This window comes from Taeniopygia guttata, chromosome 1A (genome assembly GCF_048771995.1).
Source record: "Taeniopygia guttata chromosome 1A, bTaeGut7.mat, whole genome shotgun sequence".
In the NCBI taxonomy this organism is placed as follows: domain Eukaryota; kingdom Metazoa; phylum Chordata; class Aves; order Passeriformes; family Estrildidae; genus Taeniopygia; species Taeniopygia guttata.
In genome coordinates this window covers 30,917,886-30,933,150 of record NC_133025.1, presented here as the reverse complement: position 1 = coordinate 30,933,150, position 15,265 = coordinate 30,917,886, and the positions used below count along the sequence as shown (strand labels likewise).

General features: G+C 34.5%; 1 protein-coding gene across 5 annotated transcripts in view; it reads right to left on the bottom strand.

The window, feature by feature from the left end:
• Positions 1 to 1,189: 1,189 nt before the first annotated feature.
• SLC16A7 (solute carrier family 16 member 7) overlaps positions 1,190 to 15,265 on the bottom strand; it is an 80,305-nt gene continuing 66,229 nt past the window's right edge. For all 5 annotated transcript variants that reach the window (XM_072922563.1, XM_002186646.6, XM_072922548.1 and 2 more), the window contains exons 3-5: positions 13,414 to 13,557; positions 11,043 to 11,855; positions 1,190 to 8,650 (exon numbers count right to left, since the gene is read on the bottom strand). In XM_072922563.1, the coding sequence (XP_072778664.1) occupies positions 8,379 to 8,650; positions 11,043 to 11,855; positions 13,414 to 13,557 (1,229 nt within the window). In that variant the 3' untranslated portion in view covers positions 1,190 to 8,378. The remainder of the gene's footprint in view (positions 8,651 to 11,042; positions 11,856 to 13,413; positions 13,558 to 15,265) is intronic.

The window sequence follows — 15,265 nt, the reverse complement described above, 5'->3', positions numbered from 1 at the left end:
GAATAATCAGCAGAGTTAAAAGGGCTCATTATTAGAATAAAATAACATTTGTTGGAAAAGAGTAACAGCTGATATTAGAGACGAACTACAGACCGAGGTGTCCATTTATCTTGCCACAACACTATCAAAATACAAAACTTCACTAATAGGAATGATTATTTTTCTGAAATCAGTATCTATTTCTCAGCAATGTATTTTAGTCATGCATTTAGATTTAGTGAGGCAGCATATCCTTAGGCATGAAAGTGATATCAACTGTGTCTCTTAGCAGGGTTAAATATTGTATCTTTTTCATTGTTTTAAGGGGATAATTTTACTACTAGATATTTTAAACTTTTTTTTTTTATTATTTTGTTTGGTTAATGTCTAAAAATAGATGTTTATGATTATTAAAACATTATAAAACAAGGGTCTATAATCTGAACAAAATCTAAACCTATTTCAGTAGCTGAATCAAAACTTCTGTAACATGAAGATTACATGTATAATTATTTGAAAATAGATTTTACCGTTATTAGAAATATAACAACTATTTGCTTTGATAAGGTTATTTCTTTCTTATTCAATAGTTCATATTTTATATCTTTGTTTTCTAGTAGCCTACAGTGCATTTGTCTCAACAGTGTGTAGATAGTATGCAAAGGTGCATCTTAATACTGTCTCTAACAGGCCCCATAATATCTTAATTTTAATTATCCAATCACAACAATTTACCTGGGGCAAACAATCGTAGACTGAAGTCAATTTACAAAAACATAGGAACAGATAACATTCAGAGGATATAAAGTAGAACTTATCTACATACACCATTTCAAGACATGGATAAATTCCTCTTCTGTAGCAAAATGAGTATTGGTGACTAAGGAATAACATTCCATGTACATGGAATATAGGAACACATCCAAGTCCAAGTAATGGGGAAAAGAATCCCTGGTGTCCAGATGGTATTTGAGTTATGTATAAGTTCTGGTGAAATTAGGAATAGTAAGGGATTGGTACAATGTTCTGCTACTAGTAGTAGCTTTTCTCCACAGGAAATCTTGAAGTTCTGTTTCTGTATGCAACAAGAAGTGATTTTGAGATCTTTGCTACAACTGAATTGTGAGTCTAAATATCTGTGAATATTTGCACACTCTGAAGATGTAAATAATATACTATTAAGGAGCCTAAGAAAACAGAAGTTACATCCTTTCAGAAAAACTTTACATGGAAATTTTATTTTCATTTTTCTTTTTTTTCTCCCAATTGCTTATTATACACAATTTTCATTGTAATTTCTCATAAATATATATGGACAAACTTGACATGTTACACAGTAGTACAAGCCTGGAATAGGAGTTAATGAACAAAAATGGATTTAAATACAATTTAATGCAATGCATAAGCATTTTACAGGGTTAATATACATTATGAACAATGAATTTTGTCAGGTCAAAAAAAGGATTGGCATCTAAAAAGAGAATGTTATCATTCACTCATATCTCTTTGGAACATAAATAGCACCTCTAGCTAATAAATGATTGTCAAAAAAAAAAATCTAGCCAATATATTCAAGTAAAAACCATATAGTATTGCAAAATACAGAAAGGAAGAAACAATTTTATTAGTCAACAACAATGGTTACTGCATGTTTAATTATTGCATAGCAATACCAGGTTCTGTTGATAAACTGCAGATATGGTGAACTTTCCAAGTAGGCTATAAGTGGAAGATGCATCTGTATCACTCTTCGAGGAAGGGAATATATGTAAATTACTTATGTACCACTCTGAAAAATCTCTCAGTAATTTTAAGTTATAACTTTTATAAAGAGTGAGAGCCAAATGTAGACTTTTCATGGGCCTACTTGCAGACAAATTAAAACCAGCCAAACCTGTAAAAGGTATGATACATTGTCAGTGTTTTTAGTGACTAATGTTTTGGAGAATTTAATGTATTACTCTAACAGGAATATTGTTTGCAGGGGCTTGAGAATTCTCATTTTCCATACTTGTTACAAGGATACCTTGTCCACCAATACTTTGTATGAACTGGTCATATGGATGATATTAGAAAAAAACTCAGTACATTGGTTGCAGTCTGTTCAGAGATCATTTAGTTAATATTTCCACAGCAATGACACCCTGCCAACAAGTTCACCAACAATGTAGGTTTTGCCATCTATCTCAATGAACATTCTCAGTGATCTTAGGCTGCTTTGAACTGAGTCATGGTTAGAAACCAGTGTTATGTAATACTGCAGCTTTTTGAATTAATTTCTACTATAAATAAATCTAGCAGAAACTGAAAAATAACATATGCTCTTACAGAAAAGCTTCAAATTTTTCTGTCATTTTTGGAAGTTTTTTATTTGCTTACAATTATGTTTCATTTATCAGGCACAATATGCAACTTATTCTATAACATTATATATATTTTATATATACATAAATATATATAATATATATAAATCAGACTTTTATATATAGGGGAATACATATATACACACATACCATATCTCCATATATATTCCCTTATATATGTCCATATATACATTCACAGATGACATAAACCATTTTCTCTGGAAATAAGAAAAATTAAGGTTATCAACTGTTCAAGGAAGGCTTGGAAGGAAATAGATAATTTCCTTTGGCATTGACAGACTTGTTTAGATATTTATTCAAATATATCTTCTGTATTTTATAATCTACATTCAGAGTGTATGGTGGGATTTTTTTTTTAAATTTATTTACATAGACTATTAAAATAATACATATTGTGCGTTAATTTAGGGACTGATTCATTAGAAATATTATGCAGGCATAGAAAATTTGCCAGCTGTAACAAATCCTGTGTTTGTTGTGTTATATCTGACAGACCTGAGATTTGGAATGGAGAAAATAAGGCTGAAATATCCACTGATGCCACATCACCTCCAATGTCTGGTAAAACTCTTCGATTGGTATTTTTATGTTGGCTTTAGTGGACTATGTACTATGTCCTAAAAGGCAAGAATGGTTTGAAGAATATCTTTGAAGAAACAATCATATTTGCTTTTGTAAAGAGCATATGAAGACTTATCATCATTCCTTGACCCCAATCTAGTATTTTGTGACTACTTCCTTCAACTGCCCCATAAAAGGAAAAGCAAGCTAAAATTTGCTATTTTTTCTAACCCAGAAACGCAACTTTTTTTTTAGGGATGCAAATGTAAAATGTTCTGTAATAATTTTATAAACACTTTGGATATATTAACTTTGTTCATTTCCCTAACTCAGAAATTGAAAGAAAACAAAAAAGAATAGTGGACCAGCATCTCACAGAATGATCATTAGACTTTGGATAGCAAAGTGACACACTGAGTTTGCAAACCAGATCAGTGATGCAAAAACTTCACAGGTATGGGTTAAAATTAAAGATATGTGAACTGATACAAAGATGTGGTCACTATCTTGAAAACAGAAGTGTAAGCAGCTTTAGTATTTAGGAGACTTTCTAATAGTCTTTACAGGTTTTACCATTATGCATTTTGTTAACTATTCTTCCAGGGTTGTGCAAGTCTCCAAACTCCAACTGAGAGGTAGATGATGAGAAAAATTTGAACTGCAAAACTACAACATGCAAATTATGTTCAAATTACACAGCAATGCTTATGCAAATTCTGATCAAAAATGTGACAGTACATGCAAACACTTTCATTATACATATATTTGCACAAATATCAGAAGTGCACCCACCCCCAAAAAAATCCAAACAGCCTTGTTAAAACTGGTAAGCCATCTCTGAAAATAATGATTTTTAAATTTCCTTTATAGTCCTCTCTGTGAGTACAAAAATAGTAATCTATAGAGAAACTAACAAAAATTGCCTGATTAAATTATGTTATAGGCAAAATTGTCAGTGTCATTTATAGCATGTTCATCTATAAAAGCGGTAACTGGCTTTGTTTAGTGAAATCTTTATAGCCGTCCAAAATCTGGCTGCATGTGTTATCTTTAAATTATGTATCCCAGTAATATCTCTCCACTAATATTCACAACCAGACATGAAAGAAGGAAATGAAAAATGTTGCATTTGGCAACATGGAAAATGTGTCATTTCAGGAAAAACAACAAGAAAGAATTAAAGATAAGCCACTACACCAGCCCAAATTTTTTGTTAAAATGAAGTATGGGGGGGTGGAGGTGGTGAATGTTTAAAAGGAATGAGAATTCTCTGGGAGGAACAATCATGTTCACATTGCCAAATGCTTTTTAAGCACAGTGGATACCGATATGCAACATGACTATTAAAATTCATGTGAATTTTGAATCAATGTCAGTGAAATTGCTGCCATTCACTTCAGCAGTAAGTAAAGCTATACCTCCTCTCAATAATGACAGCAACACTTAAAAAAATCTGTTTGAAGATGAAGTAAGATTCTCCCTAGCTCTGTCAAAACAGTTCACAAAACAAACTCCTGAAATAAAAGCATTGTAGTTTTTCATATAAAAAGATACTTTTCTGTAAATACAGAATTAGCAACAATTGCAACCAGACTTCAATGAGGAGAGAAGGGAGGGGTGAAATTTTTTTACATTCCTGAAACAGTACTGAGAATTATTAGTGAGGAGTCTTTCTCTTGAGTTGGAAAGGGCAGTACAGGAGAATTCTCCAGCTAATAGAATATATGACATAAAAAAACCCAAAGAGTGAGAAATATCTGGATGTGCACTTTAAAACAACTTGAAATTTAATCCTGATATGAAATTGGGGAAAATAATATTGATGCTATCCACCTGCCTACTAGTTTTAAACTAATTGCATTATTTTTTCCAGAAGAGAAAAAGGGCAAACAGGCTTAGCAATACTGTAGCTGAGAAATTAAAAGAATGAAGTATACATGAGCATAAATGAGAACAAGACCAATTAAGGATTTGCTTGCACTGACTGAGACTACAGATTCTTAGAGTGCATAAGAGACACATGTACTAGAAAGTTTGAGTACATTTCTTCATCACTGATCAGGGGAATGTCTTAGTCCTGACCCTTCACTGGTTCAAACTGAGGGTGAGGTAATTGAGAGAAACCAGAGCAATTCAGAGAATTATGTATATACCCAGGTCTAATCTCAAAAGCAGAAATGTAGTGATGAAATGATTTACAGCACAAATTACAGGTCAGTGCAAGTAGGAGTGATATTCAAGAGTTTGAAGCCAAGTTATACTCATTTTGCAACTCTGATGTTCAGAATAAAGTTGATTCAAGGCAATTTATTATTATAATTACTTTTAGAAATAAGAGCTACCTATACTAGGCAATTGCCCTTCTAGGGCCTGTAATTTGGAAGACACAGGTTTTTAATTCAAGGCAGTTTTTGCATAGATACAGTTCCAATTTTCTTCACTCATCTCTGGGTTTTAACTTCTTTAATATTCAGTAGTATCAAGAGTATGCTGATGGGTTTTATTTTGTTGCTATTATTAAGAGAAAGAGTAATGAAAGAGGTGAAAGGATATGTTTAACTTGGCTCTTCCTACTTTATATTACTCTAGTTGCCTGCCACATCATTTTGCCTTATAGGATTAAAAACTGCATATTGGTGAATGGTGGCAAAGCAGCTCTTCACTCCTATTGCCTTTTAACATAATGGACCAGAGATGAAAGAGTAGCATCTCTGTAGAATGTTTATAGAAACTTTTATTTCCTCTGAGATAGTGAGATAATTTTTGCTAATAGTGGTCAGGTGTGTCTATGGCTTGAGGAACTTTGTTTTTCCCTTATTTCCTATGCCATGTCATTTTGTATTCTGAGATCCTGCATAGAACAGGCAAGTTGCCTGCATATTTCCTGAGAGTCTTCTTTTTATCATTATTTTTTCTGAATCCTTTATGTACTCAACAGCAATTTTTAAGAGCCTTCAGTCAAAAGTTGACACTTGTATTCTACCCTTATTTGTAATCATGCTGCTTTTTTGCAAAGAGATAACAATAAGCACCTAAGATTTTACCTCAGACATTTTAGTTCCATTCCTTTATTAATCTATTTTCAAATAATCTCTGCATTTCTATCAGTGGCTATCAAGAGCAGAGTGATATTCCTGATGACCACTCTTCAGCGAAAATTTCAGCTCATCTTTCACAATCCAGTATTTATAACCGATAATCCTCACTGTATAAAAGCTCAGTGTCTATGAAACTCATCACTTTCTGGCTATGGGCACACAGGCCTTCACAGCTCCTGGAATTCACTCAGTATGTTTGTACAGCTGAAAAGAGAGCAATGCTTCATGTCATGGGGTGCTAGCAAGGCTAAGGTTCAGAGGGAGGTGCAATGGATTTACTTCCTCTCCAAATCAGGGGCTTGGGAGAGGAACTATAATTTTACTGGGACTGAAACATTCCCCTTTACACAGTACATGGCTCCAGTCTGAAAATGCAACACATATTTTCTCCCAAAACTCTGAAATGCACATATTTTGTTTCTGATGCTCCTAAAAATTGACAGGATTTGTTGGAGAAGTTTGGTTTTCCTGAATATAACTATGTAAAAAGTAGGTATTAAATTCTGTACCATGCTGAGAGTAGATTCATGTTTTTCCCCAAAACAGTGATAAGAAAATGTAAAATATCAGCATTACTATGGAACTTTATAAAATGATAAACCAGTAAAACTGATGCAAACACTATCAACATTTTTAGAAGAAAAATTAAAATAATATTGAACATATCAATATTAAGAAACAACTTTCTTAAAAGCCCTCCCATATCTACTGGATTTTACTATTGAGGTTTTAATTTTGTTATTGGCACTTAAAAGTGTGTTTATTACAGTTAGCTCTCTGTCCAATATATTTCCAACTTTTTGAAATTTTGAAATTTAGAAGAGGACTAGAATGAATAATATTCTTTTCCTGGAATTGAGTGTAGGTGTATCCTGCATAAACAGTGCATAAATGTTTTATGAATCAGACCCTTAATTTTCACAATTTTTGAGGCATTTATAAGCATCCCTCCAAAATGAATAGCACCCTTCCTTACCGAGAAATAGAACAGAAATAATTTCACATATTATCTTCAGAAGCCCGCACTTTTAACTTTCAAATGCAGTACTAAATGATTTGTGTAAAGTAAAATTGTAGGTTTATGCCTTTTTTTGTCTAAAGGAAGAGGAACAATTGTGTACATTTTAATTTATATGATGGTGTGCCTGAAATTGTAGACACAAGAATAAACATCCGGCATAAAACTGATGTGTCAATACAAAGCTTCCAGACTGGCATTGTCAAGGTGCCTTGCAGCATTTTTGCTCAAAGCAGCACTACAAAAAAATAAGTAGCTTTTCACTAAATTGCTGGGAAAGGGAAGTGGGGACTGGGAAGCTACCCATCTGCAAAGATCTGAAGGTAGGTCTTAAATCTCCTCTCAAGAAACCATCAAACAACTAACGACTTGTCAATAAAGCCAAACATCTACTTTGAAGTCATTGTCATGAAACTCATTAAGGCCACAAAAGCCAAGGGTTAGTATCCTTTTAACATCAGCAGGTTATGAATCTAGTCCCTTTAGGAAAATGGCTTCACAGTCTGATCCGGATCCTTCAGCAACACAGCAATACATAGTCAAACAAACTGATTGCCACTCTTGTTAGATATGTAAATCTTGGGTTTAAACCTTTTATGTACAGGCAGATTTCAGCTAGTTTGAATTAGCAAAGTGTGACCATACTTTGAATTCAAAAGTATATATGTTGAAGTACTGTGTAATCAGCCGTCACTGGAGGAAACTACTGCTGGAATATATTATAAATCAGCTTTTTATTGCATTTTAGAAGTGTGTTCACCAATTATTTGTCTCCTACACTTAACTTTTATATCCATAATTGCTTATGCAGCCTTATTTTTTATCTAGTGGGTGTACAAAAGAGAAGAATGTTTCAGTGTGCTACGGTCAGGTATTAGGTCTCTTTTGAAACAAATCTTTGACTTTATGTTCTCTTTAATATTAATGGTAAGTAGACTTTGAGCAGAATATTTCAATAGACTTTAACCACATTGTAAAGGTGAATGCAAGTATCTTCCCAAATAAGAGTAGGAGATACTTTTGCACTAGATACACTTATGAAACAAAATTGTTTGTCATTGGAAGGCTTTATAGCCTGGTTTATCTAACTCTTGATTGTCCAGAGTCAAAATTTAATGGACTCATTTGCATTGAGTCACTGCCTCTGTAATTGTAATTTTGTATCAATGAAACAAATAAACTGTAGATAGTAATTTAGCTTTGAGTCTTGCCATAGGGCAAAAATATGTTCCCATCCAATATTGTGACTGATCATTATTACCACAAAACTTGGCCTGTGTCTTGAAGACATATTCCTAATGGAAGTCATAAATGTTGCCTTCTGAGCTATAGCTCAGATTAAATATTGGTTTCTCTTTCTGATGGATCTTCAAGGGCTTTATCAGCTCTGCTGGAAGCATCTTCATTCTCATTGTTTGTTAATGGTTCTGCTTCCTTTGGGTCAGCATTCTTCTGTGCTTTCTGTTTCTCATCTTCTAACTTCTTTTCTTTTGCCAAAAGCCTGTAGTTGATGGCATTGCCAATGAACAACCAGATACTGGCCACAGTCACAATTACTCCGCAGACAAAATACATGTACTGATATTCACCAGTAACATCTACTAACCAACCTGAAATACAAAGATAAGAGGAAAGAAAAAGAGTATTTAGACTAGGATACCAAATAAAATCCACATCTTTCCCTTGTTAAAAATATCTGAATATTTTCTGGTTTTGAAGTTGAAGCAGAAATGCATTTCCAACATGTTAAAGTTGTCTAACATAGACAGTGGAACTCTTAAAAAACTCCTGTATTAATCAAGATAGCAATTGCCATTGAAGACACTGACAATACTAAAATATTGAAGAACAAAGTAAGTAAAGCTTAATGAATAATGAAAGTTCTTCAGCTCTTTTATTTTCATTCTTTCATTCCCTTATTATTTTATTCACCGCCTAATTGTGTTTTCCTATTGTTTGGAGTGAGAGTTTGACACGCACTGAGGCTGCATAAAGACAATAGGATGAAGAGGTACCTGCCTTTTTAGGCTGCTGTCTCTGTGCATCAGCTGCCTGCTTTTCACATTTACTTTCCTCTGACTGATGAAAGAGATAGAAAGGCTTCTACCTTCAGCCATCACACTCAACTGCTGAGTTTTAAACTCTGAGCCCTGTACCTAAAACTTACATTCAGACCTCTGAGATTAAATTTCTTTATGACAAGAAGAGAAAAATATAATAGCTCTTACAATTTATGAGACATTCCTCCTAAATTTTCCCAATTCCCAAATTAACATTTGTACGTATCCAAGTATTTAGCTCTGAACTTTCCTACACTATAACTGAAACTCACAGGGTAACCTGGACACTTCAATTTAGTATGCATTTAGATGCTTTTACTGGGCTGAAAACATAAAGCTAGCCTATTCACCTGATACATGTTTACAAGCCATGAAATTATTCCAGACTTTTTTTTTTCACAAGCCTATTATTAGGACAAACTCAAATAGCACTGCAAGTGTAAAATTCACTTATTAGTGTAAATAGTGCAATTTGCTGATTTTTATCAATGAGCAGCCTCATAAAAATATATTTCAAAACAAAATTCTGAATTAGCAATGCTTCAGCATACTATTTTAAAATATATGAACTAGTCAAAACTGGAGCTTAGCTTTTCCATGTGTTCACCCCCTTTGTTGTCTTTGTTTAACAAGTTAAATCAATGATTCACAGTGTTACAGCACAAAAAAATGTTTTAAAAAGTCCTGAAAAGCTAATATACTGAAAAAAAACCAAACTGTGGAAGCTACTGCTCCATAAATATTGGATTTAATATCTTTTGAGTTTATACTGTTTTCAGAATCTGACTGAAAAGACTGGACTTCAGTGGTTAGAGGCTCAGACCCCCCACTAGGTGGCATAGAAAGAGTCTGTGTGAGGATGTATTTTGCTCTACCGTTGCCAAAGTGGATTTGTATGTTAAATGATGAGAAAAACACAGAATGCCTTTAGAAGTATTAAAAATTTACTTGTACATGTATTATTTTACTGAAGTGAGTGGAAATGTTTTGGCATATTCAGAATTGCACACAACAATGCTATTTTCATAGAAATACCAACAGTAATCTGAAGTATTTTGGTATATATAAATGCTTTTAGGCACACATAATCTTGCTGACTTCTGAGGCAGTGCTAATGTGGGTACAGCATATGTTCTTTAGGCTGGCAATCTCACTATCTTTATATTCTCATATTGCTGGGTTTATACAGCAACACACACACCAAGATACACACCAATGCTTCTCAATAAAATTAGAGCATCTATTTTTTTAATCTCTTATATCATCAGAAATCTCAATAATATAAAGTTTACTATCAGCATTACTGAATACTGAGAAAAAAATATAGCAAACAGAAAATACTTTCTCAAAATACTTTCTCAAAATACTTTCTCAAAATACTGTTCATTTTTGCTGCTAGAAGCCCAAGTGTTATGAATATAGTCTAAGCGACATAACTAGTCTCCCTTTCAGCTCCCCTTACACTTGAAAAGAGAAGTTTGTGATGCTAACATCTTTCAGTCAGTTCATCCTCTGCATTGCCTTGCCCACATCTATTGGCTACAGAAACAGGCTAAAGGACTGGCTGTGAGCAGAGCTGGGGTGTCAAATCACACAATGCCCCACAGCACCCTGATGGAATTCCACCATGTGTGCACCCTGCCTAAAATGCTGAGCAGGTCTGTGTTCCTTCTGACACTTTCCTGTTAGTTTTTCCTCTCTGGAAATGCCTATTCTCTCTACTTAGATAAAGCTGTTTAAGCAAGTGTAAGTGAGCACTCTTCAAGCTGCCTCTAGGTTGGACAAAAGTAACTGATGCAGTTATGTTTTACCAGCAGGCTGTAACAGTACATTTCTAGTCACATTAAGAACAACATTAAGAACAATATTTATATTAATTCAATGTTACATTGCAAGATTATGCTGTAATGTCTGAAAAAACTGGAAAGAAATAGATTCTTACCGCCTAGAGGAGGGCCTATGAGCACAGGGCAACATTCCACAATGGTGACAAGTCCCACCGCACTGGAAAATCTTGCAGCTCCAACAAGGTCCATCAATGTCTCAAAAAGAACGCTGCTAACCATTCCAAATGCAAACCCAAAAAATACAGCATATATCACCAAGCCAGTGTAATTTTTTGCCAGAGGGCACAAGATATGACAGACACCATTGTACAAGACAGCAAAACTAAAAAAATACTGAATCTTTGGCCGGATAAACCTGGAGTTTGCTACAAGTCCCATGGAAGGCCTAGCAAACATGTCTACAAAGGCTAAGATAGAGAGCAAAAAAGCAGCAGAATATTCATCAATTCCCTTGTGCTTGGCATAAGGAGCCAAGAATACTATCGGAGCAAAGAAACCAATAAACATAATGACATTTCCTGACAAATATATCAGAAACCCTCTGTGCTTGAAGAGGGACAGATCTAGATACTTATTCATAGTTTGCCAACAAGACTTCTTGTTGTTTTTGTGCAAGGCAGACTCTCCTGTGCCTTTTTCAACATCTGTTTTCACAGGAGGGACTTTCTTTGGTCCAACAGGTCTCATAAGTGACCCAGCCACACAGCAGTTCAAAAGAAGTCCTCCCAGAATAAGAAAGCTTCCTTTCCAGCCAAAAGCATTAAAGAGGAATTGATTGAGAGGTGCCAATGTGCTCAGAAACACTGGACTTCCAGCCATTGCCAATCCATTGGCGATGGGACGCTTCTTATAGAAATACTTGCCAATCATGGTCAAGGCAGGCTGTAAGTTGAATGCTAAACCCAGACCTAAACAACACATAAAAGACAGTATTATTGCAGGTCATGCAGTAAAAAATACATCCCAGCTCTTTCAAATTATTTTTTAAATGACCAGTGTCCAGTCCAGAGATTCTCAATATCAAAACCTACTAGCATCAGAGAATTAAATACAGCCTCATTGATGTCTATGAGTGTTCATACCAAGAGCTTGTCATGGTGGCATTTGGTCATTTTCCCTTGTAGTGCTGCATTGAAAGCCGAAACTCCTTTTTGTGTTTCAGCAATGATAGAGACAAGGGAATCACATACAGAAGAATGATGGTACCTGTGCCTTGACTCACCATTTTCATATTTGCTAAACTATAATACAATCCACTCCTGGCTCATTTAACAAAAGTTATTAAATGTCACCTCAGCTAGAATGAATGTAGGGTTTATTTAAATACATAAATCCCCTAATTTCTTGTTTCCAACCCTAATTAAGATTCAACTTGTCTGTAAAACTGGAGCATAAAATGGCAAATTATTTTCCAGCACATTCAGCTCTCCTTCCCCAGATCACTATTAAGAAGTTGTAAAGGACACATGTGGGAGCAGACCACCCACTCAGATCAGTTGAGTGTATGAACTGAACCCAAAGCTGAACCTCTAGGCCTTCTCTCTGTATTAAGACATGTAAGCCATAAACTCTAATATGCATCTGATTGATGGTACAGGAGGGAAACTCTCTTCCTTGGTAGGCCCATTCCCAGACCCTGATGTTACTCTTTCAGTAGGCATCAAGTTTAGGACATCAAAAATAAGACTTCTAAGGGTTAATCACTGAATAAAAATGGACTCCTTTTGTCCCAACATAAAGGAAGATGAGCCTGAATATACAGGTATTATCTCATTCATTTGTTACCTGCCAATATTTCACCTCTCCTTCCTTATTCTGAGAAGGGAGTTTAAAAATAACCCACAACTTTTAATAAGGAGATTCTTTAATTTACTGGCATTACAATAATTTTAAGTCATTGCTTTAGGTGTTATCTAGGGCTGTGATAGATGATTATGAATAATTTTATTTGGTGATTGACCCTGGGGGATTTTAAACAGGAAAGTACCAAACTGAAAGTTGTTATACTTTTCTGTGAGACTATGTGTATGTAAAAAAACCTGCAGTTGGTACAAGCTTTCACAATTCTACCAGAATTTGGCTAGCCTCTGCCACACTGTCTGCAGTGCAACATCATTGAAAGCTAAAACAACAAATGTGAAATTGTACACAGATGACTGTAGCAAGTGCTGTCATGAGCCAATCAATTTTTATACCATAATTACAGTGCAATGTGGAAAAGTAGATACATACAGCATTTATTGAATAAATTCTTCAGTTCTTCTGAATTGTCCTAAGAAATAATTTAACGTCATATCAGTTAATTTAAAGGATTAGATAGTTCAGGTAGATGAAATTACCTGATCTTACTACCTTCTTGGATTGGGTCTGTACACAAAGAATCCTTGATGAGTGAGGCTCATTTGTAGAACAATATTAGAAATAGTTTGATATAGCATAATATAGCCTTTTAAACAGGACTCTTACCTCCAACCACACCGATACATATATACAGCTCAAGGACACTATTGCAGAAGGAGGATGCAATCATTCCAAAAGAACACAGGATACCCCCTGCTATCATCACAGGCCGGCTGCCATACTTATTCACCAAAATGCTACTTATGGGACCTGTTGGTAGGAAAAAAATACAATTTAATGTAAGAAGTAACTCTATCTTTGTATTTACAACATATTGGAATGCTTTCCTCTTCCATCCCAGAAAATGTTAAACTGTTTCTATACCAATCTGTCTTACAAACACTCTGTGAGTTTGCAGACACAAGACTGGATATGGATATATTGCCTCCATGACAATATAAATATTGATTAGTTATGGAGATGGATAAAAAGATTAAAGACATAAGACAAGCAAGAGGCATTGTTACAGTTCACGAACAATCAATACCAAGATTGGTCAATGAAAGTTTTGAAAGTGCAAGGACTGAAGAATTTTGAGACAGGTATCAAAACTCTGCAGAGCAGGAGGAAACTCTAGGCAAGCAGACTAAAATTACTTAATACTGCAGCATGTCCTGCACCCCTACTTAGAATCACACATAGGCTTAAAAATGTTGTCAAATCCGATCATAAATCTCTGGCTCCTGAGTCTTTCTTTCCCTTACCTCTTCAACAGGGGAGAGTTAATGCACAGTAAGATAACCATAGACTGTCTGGGAAAATATAAAATGCGGTTTAGCATAAAACCCTATAAAATTTAAAAATATTGCTCTAGGTCCATTTTTCAGCTTCAGCTGCAATTCAGTTTATGGTATAATTACATCCATACTAACCAAACAGCTAGTGTGCAATTTAGCATGACATACATGATATGTTTTTCAACAACCATGGCTAGAATAGATGGTGTGCTACATATCAAGATTAAGAGGTTGTCAAAGCTCTTTAGGTAAACCTGCATAGCATCTGATTGCACTATATTTGGTCCAAACCATTACAAATACTCTTGCTTTTGCAATAACAGAAGTTATCCAATACAAAAACTTTAAAAAATAAAAGCAAAGAATCCAAAAAACCCGACATCATAGAAAGCAATGCATTTCAAACTTACGACAGTGCAGATACCCAGCACAAAGTGGAATGCCTTGATTTGCATCTGAGATCACTGCAAGTTATTCACTATACTGGTAACAGGTTTAAGTCTCTGTTTTTATGAATATCTAAAGGAATAAATGCCAGAAAATTCATGCAATGAAAAGCCAAATTAAATTAAATTAGAAGTGCGCTTACATGGGCAAAGTTATATTTTACAGTCCAATCTTTGAATTACCTTAAATGTATCAGAGTATTATTATTGATAGGCTGAAAATGGTAATTACTATTTGCATATACATAACAGAAGTCTTAAAAATATGCCAAATGATCAATTTTTACCTTACTTCCTTTTAAGCTTCTATAATAGAGTTGCCCTGAGCCTGCCTGTCTTTTCTAATTGCTCATTAATGCAGAGATCAACTTGAAATTAAGTTGACTGGACAGTTGACTGAAAGATTTGAGTAATGTTTGGATCTTAGTTTGTGTATTCATTAAATAGCTTGACTTGCAAGGAGTCTTAACCATAAGTGTATAGTGAAGCCAATAGATTTAAACATCCAGCTTAAACAAACTTAAACAAACAGCATGGAATGGACACCCAAATACACAACAGCCCAGGGATTTATTAAAAAAAATTTAGAACACTTATGAAGCACTAAAACATTTAACTGACAGCTTATATGATGACATATCTAACATTTCTTTATTTCCATTTGAGGGCAACCACTAAGCATAACTGTGACAAGCAAGGCTGTCCCCTTTGGGACCAAATGAAGAAAGCAGTAAA